Source organism: Triticum dicoccoides, chromosome 4B (genome assembly GCF_002162155.2).
Source record: "Triticum dicoccoides isolate Atlit2015 ecotype Zavitan chromosome 4B, WEW_v2.0, whole genome shotgun sequence".
Lineage (NCBI taxonomy): Eukaryota > Viridiplantae > Streptophyta > Magnoliopsida > Poales > Poaceae > Triticum > Triticum dicoccoides.
Genome location: NC_041387.1, coordinates 613,658,264 through 613,678,587, shown reverse-complemented (window position 1 = coordinate 613,678,587; position 20,324 = coordinate 613,658,264). Strand labels below are relative to the sequence as shown.

Sequence of the window (20,324 nt, the reverse complement as noted above, 5' to 3'; positions counted from 1 at the left end):
ATAAACATTTTTATATTTTTCTTATACATCAGGAACACTTTTTATACGCGTTTTACATTTTTTAAATACATGAAACATTTTTCATATACATCTGAAACATATTTTGTGTACATGCTGAACATTTTTTAAACACATGATCAATATTTTTGTTAAATGATTTTGATGTCTACTTTTTTTATATACACTATACATTTTGCATGCACAAGGAAAACTTTATTACACATGCTTAACATTTTTCAATACATGATTAATATTTTGTCATACATATGTTTTCTATATGCCTATTTTTCACACACACACTGTACATTTTATGTACACATTTGAAACATTATTTTTATACACGGATAACATTTTTCAAATACTCCCTCCGTCCGAAAAAGCTTGTCCTTCAAATGGATGTATCTAGCACTAATTTGATGCTAGATACATCCATTTGAGAGAAAAGGTTGGGACAAGTTTTTTCGGACGGAGGGAGTACATGGTTATTTTTCAAATATATGTTTTTGATGTCTAGTTTTTTCAAATACAGTGTACATTTTTCATATATATCACGAACATTTTATATACACATTGAACAATTTTTAAATGCAGGTACGGTGACAGGATAAAGCTGCTGCCTTGTGACCATGAGGTCACGGGTTCAAATCCTGGAAACAGCCTCTTACTGAAATGTAGGGAAAAGCTGCGTACAATAGACCCAAAGTGGTCGGACCCTTCCCCAGACCCTGCGCAAGCGGGAGCTACATGCACTGGTCCCTCGATAGCTTCGTCCCATGTTTGCTCTAGCTTGCCAGCAGACTTCGGAGGCTCGCCGAACCTAGCCTAAAAAACAAAAATGCTAGATTTGCAGCTAACCCTAAAAAACAAAAAGGCTAGATTTGCAGCTTCATTTTTTATTTTTATTTTTGCGGGGAAGGATTTGCAGCTTCATTAGTTCAAGGTAGACAAACTTGATTCAGCCAACCGTATGATCCGAATTGTATTCCAATCATTATTATTAATCAATAAAGCTAGGAGATTGAACTAAACATTAAAATCATAGGCTCGCCATTGCGAAACTCCGAATGCACGGGTTCAACTGTTTACGGATTAGTACGTTATTGAAGAAAAATACAGTGTGAAGCACCAGTGGTCTAGTGGTAGAATAGTACCCTGCCACGGTACAGACCCGGGTTCGATTCCCGGGTGGTGCAAGTTTTTCTTGGCAGTCAAGCAAAAACTATCATTGTTTCTTTGTCTTTAAGTAAGAAGTTTTTCTTGGCAGTCAAGCAAAAACTATCATTGTTTCTTTGTCTTTAAGTAAGAAGTTTTTCTTGGCAGTCAAGCAAAAACTATCATTGTTTCTTTGTCTTTAAGTAAGAAGTTTTTCTTGGCAGTCAAGCAAAAACTATCATTGTTTCTTTGTCTTTAAGTAAGATAAGATGATGATTTACACTTTATTATGCTCTGCTGATGCACAGTTGTTTTTTGCTGCTGGGCCATTCATTCAGCATACCAAGATGGCAAAATATAAGGGAATCTCTTACAGCATTGCCCGTTGCTAGCTAGGGTCTATAGCGTGCTTGTAGTTGCTACTTCCTGTGTGAGATTTGCTCTTAACATGCGACTTGTAGCATACCCTGTCTTTTAATTTCTGCAGCTTTGATGCAACTCCGACACAAGTCGTAAGAGTTCAGATGGAATGTCATACTAGCACCAAACAGTTTTCTCAGAAAAGGTGCTAATGGAGCATAATTACCTCCCTAGATTACCCAAAATGAGCACTCACTAACACAGCAGTACAGCTTACATGCTATTAAATTATTATTTTTGAAACAAGATTACATGCTATTAATACCAGCACTTCAAATTTAGCACAGGTTATGTTGCATCTCCGAAGACAAGAAAACCGTTATGATTTGCCTGCCGTAGCGATCACAAGTTGTGTTGCCTAAGAAAGGGATTCTTTGATGGACTCCAATTGCCTGACGATATCTCCAGTTAGCATTCTGCGCGTCGGTGTTTCGTCAGAGCACCACATTCCCAGTTCGAGCAGCGATGTCAGACAATCCATCTTTTTCTTCCTTGAAATATCATCCGCGGTCTGGAGCTCATCTTGGAGCCGCTTGTCGATAACATCCATCATGCTATGACCCAGAGCTTGCTCAACGTATTCACGGAGCCTCAGTCTTTGTCTGAATATGCTGTCTGTGGGCCTCTTCCCAGTTACAGTTTCTAGAACAAGAATCCCGTAACTGTAAATGTCTCCGTTTGTTGACACCTTGTTTCCAGCCCCATATTCTGTTGCATTAATTGAACGTGGATGATAATTAGACATATTAATTACAAAGTGCATTCTCTAAGAAAAAGGTTACCAAGGGCACATATATTAATTTAAGGTAATTATTGATATCATAACAAAACCATACTGTTCAGTCTCAGTCGGAGCCGGACGTGTCCACTGCTGCTCTTGGGTCTCAGGCAGAGCCTGACGTGGTCGCCTCACCCATGCCTGCAGTCAGGCCATCTTTGGCAGCGGCGCCACGTGTACCGGCGGTCGAGATTGCCGGGGAGGGGGTTGCTACTCCACCCTCATCCCCTCCTCCGGCAGCAGTGCATGCGCGACATCCTTCACCGGGGGGTGACATCCACACGCCGAAGTGCTCGACATGCGGTGGCCGATGATGGAAGGACGGACACCGACGAGGACTCTTTGACCAGGGCTATGCGGCGTAAAGCTGTGCAGAACCTTGACAACCAAGGTACTTCGTCATCGCCCAAATCATTTTTATCTTTTTCTACTACATCCATTGTTGCTAAGTTAAATAATGTGGGTGTTAGTCTAGGAAATAATGAGAATGATATTTCTGTTTCCGCAAACGCTTTGAGACATTTGGAATATGACCGATTGAAGGTTACTCCACAAGTTTCTAGCAAATCTTTTATCTCACATCTAGATGAGGAGGAGCTGCATGCCACATCAGATGGTCAGCTACTCGCTCATGTAGTAGGGGAGGTTTCGGACGTGGGTTTGGAGGAACCCGGGCTTAGTTCATTGATTGAGCTTACAGCTTCCGGTCGTAAATCCAAGTCTGGTCGGTCGAAAAAAGGTCGTAAACCCTATAAAAGGGCGAAATTTTCTAAATCTCCTATTGTTTCCTCATGAATGGCATGTTCTTTAATAGCAGAGGTCTTGGTGACTTGGCTAAACATCTATTCATTGCGGAATGTAATAGGGATTACAATTTAGATTTTTTGGCTTTATCTGAAACGGGAAGACGTGATTTCTCAGTAAGTCTGCTTAACCGCCTTTCTGGTGGGATAGATTATAACTGGATTTCACGACCACCTCGAGGTCGTTCTGGGGGCATTTTACTCGGCGTTAACACAGAGACTATGGATGTTTTGGCTAGTTCGGAAGGCGAGTTTCATATTAAACTCCATATCCGAAACAAAGCTGACAACTTCACATGGACCCTCGTCGCCGTGTATGGGGCAGCCCAGGATGAACTCAAGGCCGTTTTTCTCCGTGAACTGGTTAATCTAGAGAAAGATAATCCCTACCCCATTCTTATTGGTGGGGATTTTAATTTGCTACGATTTCCAAGCGAGAAAAGCCGAGGTAGGTTTGATAATCACTGGCCTTTCCTTTTCAACGCTGTCATAGACAGTCTAGATTTGCGAGAGGTTTCAATGATTGGAAGACAGTTCACTTGGGCGAACAGTCTTCCGGAGCCGACATATGAGAAACTAGATCGCGTTTTAATGGATACCGACTGGGAATCCAAATTCCCTATGGTTTCTATTCGCGCTCTTCCTCGTATAGAGGCTATCTCAGACCATGCACCCATCCTCTTAACCACTGGATCTCCACGTCCACAACACCGACGCAAGTTCAAGTTTGAACTAGGTTGGTTACATCGAGATGGATTCTATGATATGGTCAAGGAGGTGTGGGATAAACCGGTTGCCGAGCCTACCCCAATACACAAATGGAACAACAAAATGCGTGCATTACGTAAGTTCCTTCGTGGTTGGGCTAGGCACACTGCGGGTATCCTCAAAAAGGAGAAGCTTCGTCTTTCATCCATTATTGATGATTTAGAAGCTTTGGCAGAGATTAGAGCTCTCTCTGACCTCGAATTAGAGATCAAGAGTCAATCGAATGCCAAGTTAGCTCGCATGTTGCGCGAGGAGGAACTCAAGTGGTACCAACATTCAAAATCTGAGTTTATCCTCAAAGGTGATTCGAATACGAGATATTTCCATGGTGTCGCTAATGGTAGACACCGGAAGAAACTTATTCATTCCCTACAACAGGAGGAGGGCATGATTGAAGGGCATGAGCAACTTAAGTCTTATATCACTAGTTATTATAAAAATCTATTCGGGACTCCTTAGGAAGGAAACTTCTCGATGGATGAGTCTCGAACAGATGACATCCCCCAGGTTTCTGATGCGGAAAATAGCCTTCTAACAGCTCCATTTTCTGAGGAGGAAGTTAGAAAGGCAGTTTTCCTAATGGAGCATAACAAAGCACCGGGTCCAGATGGTTTTCCCGCTGAGTTCTACCAGAACTTTTGGGAGGTCATCAAACATGATCTCCTACTCTTGTTTGGCTGCCTTCATGTTGGTCAACTAGAGTTGTTTCGCTTAAACTTCGGTGAAATTATTTTAATACCTAAGGTTAATGAGGCTGAAAGGATACAACAATATCGTCCAATATGCCTCCTTAATGTTAGCTTTGAAATCTTCACTAAGGTAGCGACTATTAGGCTCAATTCGGTTGCTGAACATGTGGTTCGTCCTTCTCAAACTGCTTTTATGCAAGGCAGGAACATCCTAGATGGGGTTGTTGTCCTTCACGAAACAGTTCATGAATTGCATCAAAAAAAAACTGAATGGGGTAGTTCTTAAAATTGACTTTGAAAAGGCTTATGACAAAGTCAAGTGGTCTTTTCTTCAACAGACTCTCAGAATGAAAGGATTTTCTGCAGAGTGGCGCGCAATGATCCATAGTTTTGTGGCTGGAGGTAGTGTTGCCATTAAAGTCAATGATGACGTTGGCAACTATTTCCAACCAAAGAAAGGATTGCGACAAGGTGACTCAATATCGCCCATGCTATTCAATATAGTGGCGGATATGTTAGCGGTCATGATTGAGCGTGCCAAGGTTGATGGCCAAATTGATGGGGTAGTGAATCATCTAGTGGATGGTGGTCTTTCTCTCCTTCAATATGCCGATGATACGATTCTCTTTATGGATCATGACCTCGAGAAAGCAAGAAATCTGAAATTAATTTTATCAGCATTCGAGCAACTCTCAGGGCTTAAGATAAATTTCCATAAAAGTGAATTGTTTTGTTTTGGCGAGGCTCAAGACGAGGCCCATCTGTATGCCGACCTGTTCGGATGCGGGTTGGGCCAGTTTCCGATCACTTATTTGGGTATACCGATACATTATCGAAGACTCACAAATGCTGAATGGAAACACGTCGAGGAGAGACTACAAAAAAGGCTTAGCAGTTGGAAAGGTAAACTGCTATCTCTGGGTGGGAGGTTGGTCCTTATAAATTCAGTACTAAGTAACATGGTACTGTATATGATTTCCTTCTTCCAATTGCCGAAAGGAGTTTTACATAGATTGGATTACTTCCGATCAAGATTCTTTTGGCAAGGAGATAGCGAGAGAAAGAAATATCGGCTGGCTAAATGGAGTGTGGTTTGCCGTCCCAAGGACCAAGGCGGGTTGGGAATTCATGACCTTGAGGTTAAGAATAGAGCCCTCCTTGGCAAATGGTTATTTAAGTTGTTGACCGAAGATGGTGTATGGCAAACCCTCCTTAGGAGAAAATATGTGGGTTCAAAGGCGATATCCCAGGTATACTGGAAGCCTGGGGACTCTCATTTTTGGGCGGGATTAATGGCAACGAAGAAATATTTCTTCCGCTATGGGTCCTTCTCAATTAAGAATGGCTCGGAAATTAGATTCTGGGAGGATAAGTGGTTAGGTAATGCTACTCTCCGGGAACAATATCCAGCTCTATACAATATTGTACGTCACAAGGGTGATACTATTGCCAAGGTTTTGGAATCATTTCCGCCCAATGTGACGTTCAGAAGGGATTTAATTGGACCTAGACTTCAATCGTGGAACATATTACTTCAACGATTATCCACGGTACAGTTGTCACAGGGGTCCGATTTATTTCGTTGGAACCTACATGAGAATGGGAAATTCTCAGTGGAATCTATGTATAGAGCTTTGATCCAGTCTGACGTGCCAGTTGATATTAATAAGAAGATCTGGAAGATGAAGATACCTCTTAAGAATAAAATCTTTGCATGGTATCTTCGTCGCGGAGTCATTCTTACTAAAGATAACCTTATTAAGAGAAATTGGCATGGAAGTACGCAATGTGTATTTTGTCCGCATGATGAGACAATAAAACATTTGTTCTTCCAATGTAAATTGGCTCGTTCTATATGGTCAGTCATCCAAATAGCTTCTGGCTTGTACCCTCCTTGTAGTGTTGCTAATATATTTGGCAATTGGTTACATGGGATTGATCACAAGTTCAGAAGTCTACTTAGGGTGGGAGCGCTTGCCGTGATTTGGTCGCTTTGGCTATGTAGAAATGATAAGATTTTTAACGATAAAAGTACTTCGCTTATGCAGGTTATCTACAGATGTACTGGGACGCTTCGTTTATGGTCCTCTCTACAACGAGTGGAGAATCGAGACCTGTTTACGGAGGTGTGTACACGATTGGAGGTTACGGCGAGGGATACTTTTATCCAACATGGGTGGCAGCATGATCTTAGGATTGGGCCACCGACGGTTTAGGCGCTATACAAATATACTTTCTTTGTATTTCGCCTTCCTTTTTTATTTTTATTTTTCGCTTGTTGTGAGGATATTGTTGGCTGTGTGCATCTCAGTTATGCAGAGGCCGGGTGTTACTTAAACCTTTTAAGTAATAAAGCGCCCCTTTTCGAAAAAATATAGAAAATCACAAAAGGCACAGAAATTATTCCATCTGCATATCATACGTTTTGCAGCAACATGCTTTATGAAGGACTAAGGAGCAATGAAGAAAAAGCAATGTTTGTAAATAGATACTCTCTCCGTCCCAAAATATAAGAACGTTTGTGACACTACCCTCCGTCCCAAAATATAAAAACGTTTTTGACACGTGTAAAAAACGTTCTTATATATTAATTACAAAGTGCATTCTCAAGAGAAAGGTTACCAAGTGCACATATATTAATTTAAGGTAATTACTGATATCATAACAAAACCATATAGAAAATCACAGAAGGCACATAAATTATTCCATCTGCATATCATACGTTTTGCAGCAACATGCTTTATGAAGGACTAAGGAGCAATGAAGAAAAAGCAATGCTTGTAAATAGATACCCTCTCCGTCCCAAAATATAAGAACATTTTTGACACTACCATCCGTCCCAAAATATAAGAACGTTTTTGACACGTGTCAAAAACGTTCTTATATTTTGGGACGGAGGGAGTAGAAAATACAAAATTATTGGGCTAACCTGGTGCAGCATAACCAATTGTTCCCCTAAATCCCATCGTGCTCATTGACTGTTGGAAAGATGAGTTTATTGCTCCTGTAAGTCCCATCGAGCTCTTTGACAGTTCGAGAGATGAGTTCTCCTCGACAGAAAATTCCAAGCATTGGCTTGCAAGTCCAAAATCTCCAACGTGGGCTACCATCTCAGCATCTAGGAGCACATTACTTGGCTTAACATCACAATGTACAAAGAAGTCTCCTTGATAGCTAAGATAATCCAGCGCACAAGCCACATCAAGTAGTATGGTCACTCTAACACACAGGTTCAGTTGCTTCGGCTCTGTTTGCTCGGGATGTAGCCACCCAGCTAGGCTACCATTGGACATGAATTCATAAACAATTGCTTTGAAACCATGCCCTCTAGTATCAAAGGTTGAGCAGATCGTGACTATCTTGACAATATTTCGGTGCCGGATGTTTCTAAGTGCTTCACATTCGGCGGCGAAACTCTTGAGTGCCTTGGGAGTTTGAAGTTTCAGTACCTTCACAGCGACAATTGTTCTATTGCCTACTTGGTCATATAGCTCTCCCTTGTACACAATCCCAAACGATCCAGAACCCAAAAAGTTGGCTGCTGAAAACCCATCTGTTGCATTTACCAGCTGTGAATAAGATAGCTTTGGATGGCTTTTCATGGTTGTAGGTGAAAGGGTTTGTCTTCTATTTTTCTTGTGCCGCATGCTAAGCTTGTACAGTGTTACAAGCACGACTAGTGTTGCAATGAGAGATAGAACAATAGGAACCGCTAAAAGTTTGTGTTTCCTGTGTGCTATTTGAGAAGAACAGGGAAGCAAATGCAGAGTAGGTATTCCACCACAAAGTTCAACGTTGCCTTCGATTGAGATTGAAGTAGCATTTGCGAAGACACCAAAGGTCGGCACTTCTCCGACAAACCGGTTAAGGGAAAGGTTCAGATACTGGAGCATGCTGATGTTGCCAAGGAACTTGGGTATCTGGCCTGACAAGTTGTTGCTTGACAGGTCAAGAGTTTCAAGATCCTTTAGTTGATTCAGGGTTGATGGGATGCTACCATTCAGGGAGTTGTTTTGCAGATAAAGACTTTTTAGAAATCGACACTCTCCAACGGTGGTGGGGATTTCACCAGATAATTTGTTTGACTCTAGATGCAATTCTGCTAAATTTTGCAGGTTCCCGATTTCTTGTGGTATGGATCCCTCTATATTATTGTGTGACACATCAAGTACCATCGAGAGTGTTTGGATGCTGAATAATGTGCTGGGTATGGGACCAATGAAACTATTTGCTGAAAGACCTAGTGAGGAGAGCTTTGCCAGGTTTCCAAGTGTGCTTGGTATTCTACCACTCAACGCGTTCATGTCGAGCCGCAAATCAGATAGTTCAGTAAGATTTCCTATGGCCGACGGGACCAGCCCGGCCAACTTATTTGCAATGACATAGAAACTGGCCAATTTTGGAAGCCTTCCCAATGAAGAGGGGAGACTTCCCGTGAAGAAGTTGTGCGACATGTCGAGCTTTTGTAAGTTGATGAGGTTACTAATACCCTCTGGAATGTTTCCTGTGATCTTGTTGGACCCAAGTTGAAGATCATACAGTGACGTGGAAAGGTTGGAGAGTGAATCTGGAAGAACACCTCCAAACTTATTACCATCCAATCCCAGCAGTCCTAACTGGGAGCAATTAGTTAATTCGGTTATGAATCCCCAATCTCTTGGCTCATGGGCTTCAAACAGATTGTTGCCGAGAAGTAGAATGCTGAGATTTCTTAACCTGCCGATATCACGGGGAATGATGCCGGCGAAAAGGTTGCCGTCGAGCTGAACTAGAGAAATGTTGGAAGCATTTGCTATGGACACCGGGAAAGGGCCATGGAACTGGTTGTTGTTGATTTGGATCTGGTGGAGATGGGGCATGGCGGCGAATGCGTCGGGAGGCATCCTGCCGCTTAGCCTGTTATACATGACGGAGAACAGAACGAGAGACGAGAGGTTCCAAATGGAGGTAGGGATCGCCCCGGTTAACTGGTTGAACTCGAGGTTGAAAAACGACATGCCGCCCGGCAGCCCGAGAGACGACGGGATTGCTCCGGACAGGCCATTGTGATGGAGGCCTAGCTCCTGGATGCTGGTGAGGTTTCCCAGCGCGGCTGGGATCTCGCCGGACAGGTTGTTGAAGCACAGAGACAGAACCTGCATGGAGCGCAGCTCCGCCAGTGACGGAGGGATGTGCCCCGTGAGGTTGTTTCGGCAAAGGTCCAGCAGGGTGAGCTTTCTCAAGGTGGTGCCGATCTGGGCGGGGATCGTACCTCGGAGGCTGTTCCTGCCCAGGATGAGCGAGGTGAGGTTGGTGCACCCCGCCGCAATGGCCGCGGGGATGGCTCCGGTGAGCAAGTTGGCGCTCAGGTTGAGGGAGCGGAGACGGCCGAGACGGCCAAGCTCCGGTGGTATGTCACCGACAAGCTGGTTTCCACCGAGGTCCAGCTCCGCGAGGCCGGACAGATTGCCCAGGTGCGGCGAGATGCGGCCGGAGAGGTTGGACGAGCCGAGGCGCAGCGCGACCACCTTCTCGCGGCTGCATGCCACGCCTGGCCAGAGGCAGAAGTGGCTCGACGTGTTCCACGATGCCAGCGCCGGCGAACCACCGTCAGAGGTCAGCATGGACTTGAAGGCGAGAAGCGCGAGCTCCTCGGCAGCCGGGCCCGGAGGAGAAGGTGGTGACCCCGGCAGAGCATGGGAGCTTGGGAACAGCAACGAGAAGAGCAGCACCAACGGCATCATGTGAAGAGACATGGCTGGCGAGAAGAGGCGCAATTTACTTGGAGCTAGCAAGTCTAGCAGTACATCTACAGTGCTATGATTTTTGTGGGAGAGCGCATCTATAATACGCTAGTGAGGTCGTGACGAAATCTGCTGGTAGGCTACGCGCGCCAAGTGTTTGCTTAACGCGGAACAAACAACTTGGTCAAACAACTTGGTGGGACGCTGCCGCGGCCATTTTCGCAGAATGTCTAGAGACTAGTAATTCAATTGGGAAGGTTATTTTTAAGCACTGTTATAAATCTTGTAATCAAGCAGGACATGTGCTAGCTTATTTTTGTTATTGTAATAAGACATAGCTGGTTGGACGAGTCTCCTGACATTGTTGTGGGCAAGCTCATAGACGATGTAAACCTATTTTGAGTTTCAATAAACTAGTTAGGATGACCTTTCCTAAAAAAACAAATATCGCCAAGTTGATGGATGTCTCAACGTCCCCTGCCATCATCATCTAGTGGATGGACGTTTCGACGTTCTTTCGGTTTGGATGCATTCCCAGTACCTGTCACGTGGGCAGATGTTTCGGCACATTGTTATTTGGCGTGTCTGGAGACAGATACATCACACCACTCATAAATTTGTAAATATGCGATTCAATTTGACTACTGTGCTGAACATGGCACAATGATGTAATACAAGCAATACAAGCGGCGTGTTGGAGTTTCGTGTTGGAACTGACTTCTATGAGTTTAACTCGTTTCCCCGCAAAGTTTTTTCACTAAAAGGACGCATCCAAAGAGTGGTCGTTGACTCGTCAGAGCACCTACAACCAGGATTGGCTAATTTCGATTCTCAAACGTCCGCGGACGTGATCGGACACGTCTATTTCAAACATTCATTTATGCATGAATTAACCATGCTCCCTACATCCTTTCCAAATTATCCGGTCAAATTCATATGATTGGTGGGGACGAAGAGAGAAAGAGAGAAGAAAGTATAAATAAAGAGAAAAGATGGTCCGGGGTAGGATCATGGAGGACTACCCGGATATCCCCATATCCTCCCATATTTGATGTGGATATGGTGATTTGCGGAAAGCCCGATCATATGGGAACAAAGTGAGGGTCCGGTCGGGTGTTTCTTTTTTCCTTTTTGTGTCTGGATAATGACCGGACTGTAGGATAGAACATTTGAGGGAATATAAAGCTTGATCGATTGTGAGTCGACCTCTGCATCTCTCCCTCCCCCCTTCCAAGACCGCGACCACGTCGCCCCCGCGGGCGACTGGTCGCACCCCACACCTTCCTCCGCGAGCTACCCTCCCTCACCTTTTCCTCCTGGCCGTCGTTGCCGGCGCTCGCCGCAAGCCTGGCCCGGGCGACGTTGGCGGTGGTGGCCCCTGGCCTTTCCCCTCCCAGGGTTCCTCGAGCACGGGGCGGAGTGGCTCCATGCGGTGCCCATAGGCGGCGGCGGTTCTGCGCGGCAGCTGGGTTTCCAGGCACTGGCGGGGGCGGACTCTGGGCGGCGGCTCCATCGTTGGCGACGTGGTGATGCGGCGACGCGGGCTGGCGGTGTCGACGTTCTGGGAAACAGGGTACCCAGACTTGCATGCCTGTGGCCCACGGCGTGGCTTCATCGACGGCCTGGTACGACCCATCTATGACACCAACAAGACAAGACCCTCGTGAGGGGCCGAGCTGAGGCGGGCGACATCAAGACCTCCAGAGGGAGCGGCCTTCCCAGGCTGCCTCCTGAGGAGTGGATATTTCTATGCAGGTGCTCAATCTCATGAGGTTGCGGTGACGCAAGACATGACGACCAAGGCCAGGCGGGCACAGAGCAGCAGGTTTCCTCTTTGGTGCTAAGGAGGCAAGCGCAGGCACGTGGTCCCGAGGAATCGCCCAAAGGTTTCCATTTCCGTGCAACAAGACCAAGACCGCCAGGACAGCAGGACGAATGTCATCACCGAGCCCACCGCAACGTCATGACTAGGAGCTTTGCAGGAGAAGACCACATTTTGTCAGGATAAGATGTACTACTTGTCCCCATTCGAATTGGCCGCTGTGGGATCCCTTCCCGCCCGAGTTTTGGGGGAAGAGGACCAAGGACGCTATAAATATAGGCTAGCCACCACCATAGTAGGGGTTCGAATGGTTGGTGGTCAAGAGAACAGTGGAATCCCTTCGGCTCGCATCCACACCAAAGCAGACCTCGCGAGGTTGTTCTTCCCTTGTACTAGTTCATTCTCAGCACCTTGTGAGGCTAATACACCATAAAGTAGGAGTAGGGTCTTACACCGCAAGGTGGCCCGAACCTGGGTAAGCTGCCATGTCCATCTTCTTCCTTGTTCATCGAGCTAGGCCATGGGGGCGACGAACTGGTTGGCTGAAGGAGTTGAGTTCTTCGCACACGCCCCAAAGTTTGGACCTTCTCTTGGGTATGCGGAGCCCTGAATCCGATACTTGGCACGCCAGGTAGGGGCGTGTTGAAGCCTCTTCTCCACCATTCAAACTGCTCCCTGTCCGTTGTTTCAATGGCCAATGCTCGCCATGTTCGTGCCAAGCATCAGGCAGCTCTTGTCGTTCGCGTCGCTCAGATGGCGCACGCGGGCAACGACGCCCCTCGCCGCTCCCCTTCTCCTGCGGCCTACGCCACCACTGGTCCCGCGGCCCACAAGCAGCAGGGCTTGTCGCTGCCGCCTTCCATGCGGCGTGATGGTCGCACCGCCACTCCGTCGCTGACCCCAGCCCCTGCGTCATCTTTCCATGCTCGTCGCCGGCCAACGAAAGCGCAGGCTGTGTTGCTCATGGCGCACGAGCTTCTGTGTTATCATTCGGCCGACGACCTCTACGAGAATTGGCTTGACCGCATCGCCGAGCTCGTCAGTGCCACTGGAGAGGCTCCTGTGCCGTCTCGCTCGCTGCCTCCCCCATCTTAGGCAGGCGAGGTAGCCCACGGCGCGCCTGCTCCACCTCCTCAGTGCGACTTCGTCCTCGAGCCCCAGCATGAACCACCCTAGCGCGACCTGCCGCGTAGGTGACCGGCGCGTGATGAAACAAGCTGCCAGGTGGTGCAGCGACCCCAAGGAGAAGTGTGTGCGCTTCCAGCACCGCCACGTCAAGATCGCGTGCCGCCGGAGGCGGCGACGCGCGTGCGTCAAGATCAGGCTCTCCCCCTGCGGCTGGCTCCAATGAGCACGGCAGGTTGTCGTGCATTCACCCCAGAGCTGTGCAACGTCGTCTGGCCCAACAAGTTCAAGCCGGATCTGCCCCCGTGCTATGATGACACCTCCGACCCTGCTGACTTCCTCCAGCTCTACCAGCTGAATATCGAGGCAGTGAACGGAAATGACAAAGTCATGGCGAACTGGTTTCCCCTGGCCCTCAAGGAAGGCGCACGCTCATGGCTCCTGAACCTTCCGGTAGGGTCGATCTCCTCTTGGGACGAGCTCTGCGAGCGCTTCATCGCCAACTTCTAGGGTACCCGGGACCGTGCTCCCGGGGCAGGCGACCTGCGACGCATCAAGCAGCAGCCAGGCGAAACCTTGCACAAGTACATACAACACTTCACCAACGTTCGCCTAAAAATCCCGAAGGCGTCGAATGAGGCCATCATTACGACATTCTCTGAGGGCGTCCAGGATGTCAAGATGAAGGAGGAGATTGCCATGCACGAGGATTTGTGCTCGGCTCTGGAGATGTTTAACATAGCCACCAGATGTGCGAGGGCAGAGGAAGGTCGCCTCTCCCTCCTGGAGCTTCCGGAGGTTGATCCCGAAGACAAGAAGGCCAAGCCAAGGACGTAAAGTGCAAGGGTCCAGTTGTGCTCACGGCTGAACCTGAGATGAAGCGCGGCTGTGACCACCCCGAGTCCTCCAAGGGCAGTCACCCGTTCTACGTCTTCCACAACGTCCACAGCCACAACATCAATGACTACCAAGAGCTCAGGGCGATCCGTGATGGGCGCTTCGGCCGCCGTACCTAGCGCAATGACCGTGGCTGCGGCCGCAGAGGAGGTCGCGGTGGGGACGACGACGACCCTTGCCAGGACTGGCGCGACCATCCTTGTGAGGACCGCTAGCAGGGCCAGCCTCGCGATGGCCCCTAGAGAGACCAGCCTTGTGAGGATCGTCCTCAGGGCAACGCCGGCCTCCCTCCGCTGCCATCGCCCCCAAGACGATGATCACCGCTAAGACGATGGGGTTGGGGGCTTCCAGGAGCCTCGCGCCATTGCCTGCATCCTGGATGGCGCTCAGGCTCCCACCTCCCATTGCATCTCAAGCAGTTTGCTCGTGAGGTGAACGCGGCCCTCCCAAGCTTGAGGTGTCGTGTCCCCTCAGGTGTCCAAGTATGCCATCACTTTTAATTCTACAGACCAGCTCAAGTGTTCACCAACCGTTGGTACCCTCCCGATGCTCTGCTCACCGACCATTACACTACAAAAAAAGACTCATTCGTAACATTTTGGGCCAAACAATTTTTTTCCTGTCATGCTTATGACACTTCTATGACAATAATTGTGACAAAACCCGATATTAACATAGATGTGGTGGGATCCTACTTCTATGACAAAAAATCATGACATAAAATGGCTTTTCGTCCTAGATGGGATGGAGACGCAACTGCAAGACATTCTTTGGGCCATCCATGATAGAAAAAACCGTGGTAGAAGCGAGGGAGAGGAAAATGTCGGGGAGTTCGTGGTTACGGTGGGTGGTCGGGGCCGAGTGATGCACGGAGGTTTACGCATTTCTCTCGTACATGTACGTGCGTGTGTGCGAGGCGTTGCGCTCTAACTGAACCAGAGCGAGGCGTTCAGCTCTAACTGAACCCGAGCGATTGCACTAGCTACATTACTGAACCCCGATCGATCCCTTGCTGTTAACTGAACCCGAGTGATTCCTTCGCTACTGCTGCTAATTGAAGCCGATCGAACCTGCTGCCTCTTGATGAACAGTGAACGTGGGGGTTGGTTGAACGAGTCGAGTCATACGTGGTTGGGGTTGGATGAACAGTTCCCGATGGGGGTTGGATGAACAGGACCCCATGGTAGTAGTAGTAGACCATTGCCGCTGGATGAACAGGACCCCGAGAGGAGGCCGCCACAGTCGAACAGCTAGTTGGGGGTGGATGAACATGACCCCATGGAGGGCATGTTGAATAGTAGAAGGTGGAGGGCTAGATAAACAGTAGCCCGTGGATGAACAGTAGCTGGTGGAGGTAGGTGGAAGACGGGGGTGGATGAACAGTGCAGGTGGAGGCTGAAGGAAGTCGACGGTGGGTGAACAATATCCCCGTGGAGTCCCGTTTTGCGGTACGCCACACTCCTCCGATGAACAGGACCCCTGTTTCGACCGTAGCACTCCAACACAAGTCTGTTTCCTCTATGTTACATTACGCCACACCCCTCCTGATGAACAGGACTCGTGTTTCGACCATAGCGCTCCAACACAAGTGTGTTTCCTCTGTTTTGCGGTACGCCACACCCCTCCCGATGAACAGGACCCCGTTTCGACTGTACCCGGTCGAACAGAAGGCCATTTCCTTCGTTCTGCGGTATGCCAGGCCTTCGTTTCGGCTGTTCCGTCTAAGACATTTGGCTCCGATGAACAAGACGCATTCCATTGCCTCCCGATGAACATGACGTAGTTTCTCCATTCGGACCCAGCCGATTGGCTGCTGATGAACAGGACGCCGTTTCTACCCTCCGCTGCCTCTCCATGTACACGAGCCCTGGCCGTACGTATGCACGAGTAGGCGTTCGAGACCCCGCCCGTATGTACGTACGTGGCCGTATTAACTTTCTTGCACCCTTGTTATATGTATGTGTACATGATATAAACGGAACTGCGTGACATGCTACGTCCGTGCCTCTACTACGACACGTTCCCTTCCTTACTCGGCCACGTTCATCGGTGCAGCCTGTAGATAGACCGATCGACCAGTATGTATGTACACGTTCGCGACCAGACAGACAACCCTACGTACGGTTCGACCGAGTGGGTCCCAGCTGTCAGGGAGGTAAGGAGGCACTTCCTTGCATGGGAAGATATAGCTGGTGGGTCCCAGCCGTCAGGGCGAGAATCATATTTTTTGCCCGTAATATGCACCCACTTCCTTGCATGTGAAGATGTAGGTGGTGGGTCCCAGCAGTCAGGGGGGAACATTTTTTTCATGAAATACGGTCGCTCGTCCGGTGGGTCCCTACTGTCAGGTGGAGAAATCATTATTTTGCACGTACTAAGGAGGAACTTCCTTGCTGCGGCCGTGGACCCAGCTGTCAGCCTCTCCACGTACAGCCATCTTCCAATGGAGTCATTCCTTGACCACATTGACCACGGCGTGTCAAGAGCACCAAGGCGGTGGATGACGGCGAGGCCGAGAAAGGGGACGACACGGAGCCGGGGAAGAGACGATAGTGGATGCGAGGCCTAGGAGAGGAGTACAAGGGTTGACTAGTTCAGCTGCGGTGTGAGGCTGTCGTCACCGCAGAATAACAGGGGTTGTGGGTGATGTGACAGTCTGGTTTTTTCCTTCTCTCTTTTTCCAGACTTCATTTGCCTTCTTTCACATGATTGTGCAGTATGCTTTCATATGTTGTGCTACTTATACGGTAATGTTGCTTGATTTTAGTGAACTACACAAATGGAGACAATAATTTCAATCTGTATGTGCATCGTAATATCCCATTGAGGTAAGATAATGATATTTCACAACTATTGGCCTGTATTTTGCTATTGTCATTAGAAAATTAATGTCGTTGTTTAGTGCTATACTTGTGCTCCCTAATTGACATGCCAAATCTTACATTGAAGGCGAAGCTTGTGTGTTATTGAACCAAGTGATGAAGGGGAAGAACAATCTGAAAAAAAAACAAAAATCAACTCTTGGTGCTATAATGAAGCAGTGGAACTGTGATGATACAAGTTATGATCTAGTTTTGCATCTTAATTTATTGCTATGGCTGGAACGAGCAATTGTTTTGCCACTGATTTGATGCCACTCTTAATGTAATATGTAATTATCTCTACTTGTGCAAACATGGATCTTCTTAGAAGATCACATTTATTTTAGTGGAACCGCACAAGAAGATGTTGGAAACATTAAACTAATCGAGAAGTATATAGTAAGCATGACAACCACAGTAGATAACAACAGATGGTTCCGGAGAAGTGCTTCGTCTGTATGCTCTACATAATAAGCCTCCTGACAAAGATTGGTACCGTCCCACAAATTTCATCCATATGCTTGAGCTTTGTCATCTCTATTGGTGTTGTGCTACTATTTAGCTACTGTCATGAAGTGCTTCATCTGTGTTGTTTTAAATAATTCCTTTCCTTTTTTTCGAGCATTGCACAACCGGATCATCCACCTCTGAAGAAGAATATGGAGAACGCGATGTGTCTGGTTCCGATTATGCCAGGATGAAGAAGCCAAGCCTCTCTTCTTATCAGAAGGGAGCAGTTGAAGGATGGTTTTATTGCCCACAAGAACAAACATACTTCAGCTCAGAAGCATTCACGGATCTCCATCTTTGTTGCTGTGATGGCCAATACAATGTTGTTTTAGGATTCCTTTCGGTGAGTTCCATTTTTTAAATGTGCTCTCTGCATGGATCATGTAGGTTGCCTGTTTAAACTGTCAATTCATAGTACAGTTTGCTTTATACTAATCATTTTTTTTGTATTTATGCAAACAGGGGTGTTCATCTTGATTTCAATGGGAACTGCACAAAATGTTCAGGAATACATCGAATATTCTCGAATCATTCATTTTGACCACAAGAAAGGAGGTGCCGATATGTTCAAAGAATTGCAACATATAAAGGCGAAATCATACAAGCTACGCGCGAATTTGGTTGATTTTTGTGGAACTGCACAAAAAGAACAGCTGGTTTATTTAGCACGAGGTGCCATGTCAATGTCCGAACTGACGGCAAACCCTGCCCATTCCACAATCATAGGCATTTGATATTTTGGAATGGGAAAACCTTGTCAAAGTTTGCTCATTGATGTACGCAAAACAACACGCACTTGACATTTTGGAATGCGAAAACCCTATCAAATTTTGCTCATTGATGTTAGCAATAAGACATGCGTTTGATATTTTCGAATGGGATACCCTTTGCTGTCAGCAACATCGATCGATTTTTCTTTATTCTTTAGTTGTGAAGTAAATATTGGCTCTGACATGTGAATCACTGAGATGCATAATCATCGATTGTTTTGAATGCTCTTTGAATTGCTAGGCCTGGGTGTTTGATTGCAATGTACAGGAACGCTAAAAAGCAGCTCAAACCTTTTGTACTCCCTCTGTTCCTTTTTACTTCTCATATTAGATTTGTTTCAAGTCGATTTTACATTGTGAATGTTGATACTTTTTTCTATAAGATTGGTCAAAGTAGAGATACTTTGACTTCACACAAAACTTATATGCAGACTAAAAAGGACCGGAAGGAGTACATGTGAAACTGCTGCAAATGAGGTGATCACCCTGGGGATAATTCTAGGGCGTATTGTTTTGCATGTTCATCCAATGCCAGTGATACTAGAATTCGAATTAATCGAACTAAATTCATTCATACACGTCATATAAACCTATTGAATTTCATTAATTTCATACATTCTTCAACTAAAAAGGGGTGCACTTGAGGTATATTTAATTAACCTAATCTATTATCTCCGGCGCCCATTTCCTGTGTCCGGCCGGCTGAGCCGAACACAAGATTATTCTCCAGCAAACATCTCCGAATCCACGTCACCACCAAGAAGCTAATCGGCCGTCAATGCTCAACCCGCACAGCTTGGCTTCAACCGAAGGGTAGCAGTGGTGGCCTTACTTGGACCCGAGCGGCGGCGACCTACCGTGCTACTCTTCCTTGATTTCTATGTGGCGCGGCCTCGTTGGCAGTGGGGCGGGGCCTCGACGGAGCGGCGATGTCCTCTATCTCGTTGCCGGCGGGGCGGTGCCTCGGTGGAGCGAGGGAAATCCTCCCCCTCGTTGCCCGCAGGGCGGGGCCTCGGTGGAGCCGGTGATGTCCTCTGCCTCGTTGTTGGCGGGGCGGGGCCTCGGTGGAGCAGGGCCTCGCCAAAGCCGGCGAAGTCCTCTACCTTGGTGCGGGAGGGGCGGGGCCTCGGTGGATCCAACGATGTCCTCTGCCTCGTTGTTGGCGGGACGGGGCCTCGACAGAGCAGGGCCTCTCTGAAGCTGATGAAGTCCTCCACATTGGTGCCGACGGGGCGGGGCCTCGGCGGAGCCGGCATTGTCCTCCGCCTTGTCGTCGGTCTCGCCAAACAGCGCCTCGCCCGCTTCGTCGTCCTCTTTGTAGGTGGCCGCAACCTCTGCCACCCGCATGCGGTACCGCCAGTGTGCGAGGCGGCTCTCGCGGGCGGAGCGGTACGACTGGAGCAACGCCTCCTGCTCCGCCCACTCCACGGCGTTCTGCTCCTCCGCCTGCAGGTGCTCTTGGAGGAGATGGCGGTTGTAGGCGGCGGCGGCCTGCGCCTCCCGGAACTGCTCCTCATGCTTCTGCCTCATCGTGTCCATGCATTATGCATGGGCCTCGCTGATGGTCATGATGCAATGCACCAGCGAGGATGGCGCAGAGGAGGGGGTTGGTGCCAGATCGTTGACTACCACGTTCTCGATTGTGACATCGTCGTCCTCCGGCTGCCTGCCGGCCGGCCAGTCGGTAGCAATGGCTGCCATCTCCTTTTGTTCCGTCGTCTGCCCATACCGAAGAGCGCTGGAGTGCTAGGAAGCCATGGTGGGAAGTATTGGTGTGGACAGGAGAAAGGGAACGGAGGTGCATGACTGCGGCTCTGGCCGACACAACAGTTTATATAGCAATGGTGGGCTGCAGAGGGACGGATGAGTGGCGCCGGAGTAGCTGCCTCGGCAACCGCGTATCATTAATGTGGGTGGCAGACAGACAAATGACACTTGTGTCGTTTGAACACGGAGCAATCGCCTGCACCAGGAAGCGGCGCTGCTGGCACTGACCGTTTCGGGCG

General features: G+C 47.9%; 1 protein-coding gene and 1 non-coding gene across 2 annotated transcripts; one reads left to right on the top strand and one right to left on the bottom strand.

Annotated features, from left to right (window-relative positions):
* Window positions 1-1,122: 1,122 nt before the first annotated feature.
* Window positions 1,123-1,193, top strand: TRNAG-GCC. Its single transcript has one exon. It is a non-coding gene; the product is annotated as a tRNA-Gly (tRNA).
* Window positions 1,194-1,779: 586 nt separating this feature from the next.
* On the bottom strand, window positions 1,780-10,345 carry LOC119292892 (receptor kinase-like protein Xa21). Its single transcript, XM_037571565.1, has 2 exons — window positions 7,540-10,345; window positions 1,780-2,280 (listed from the first exon to the last, which is right to left on the bottom strand). Exons 1-2 carry the CDS (start codon window positions 10,343-10,345, stop codon window positions 1,931-1,933), a joined length of 3,156 nt encoding a protein of 1,051 aa, XP_037427462.1. The 3' UTR covers window positions 1,780-1,930.
* Between the last annotated feature and the right edge of the window lie 9,979 nt (window positions 10,346-20,324).

What these genes read in the sequence shown, in the direction of transcription:
- LOC119292892 (XM_037571565.1), bottom strand. Translation starts at nt 10,345, where the DNA reads ATGTCTCTTCACATGATGCCGTTGGTGCTGCTCTTCTCGTTGCTGTTC. An exon ending in AATTGGTTATGCTGCACCAG is followed by an intron (nt 2,281 to 7,539) that starts GTTAGCCCAATA and finishes TTAATGCAACAG; the next exon opens with AATATGGGGCTGGAAACAAG.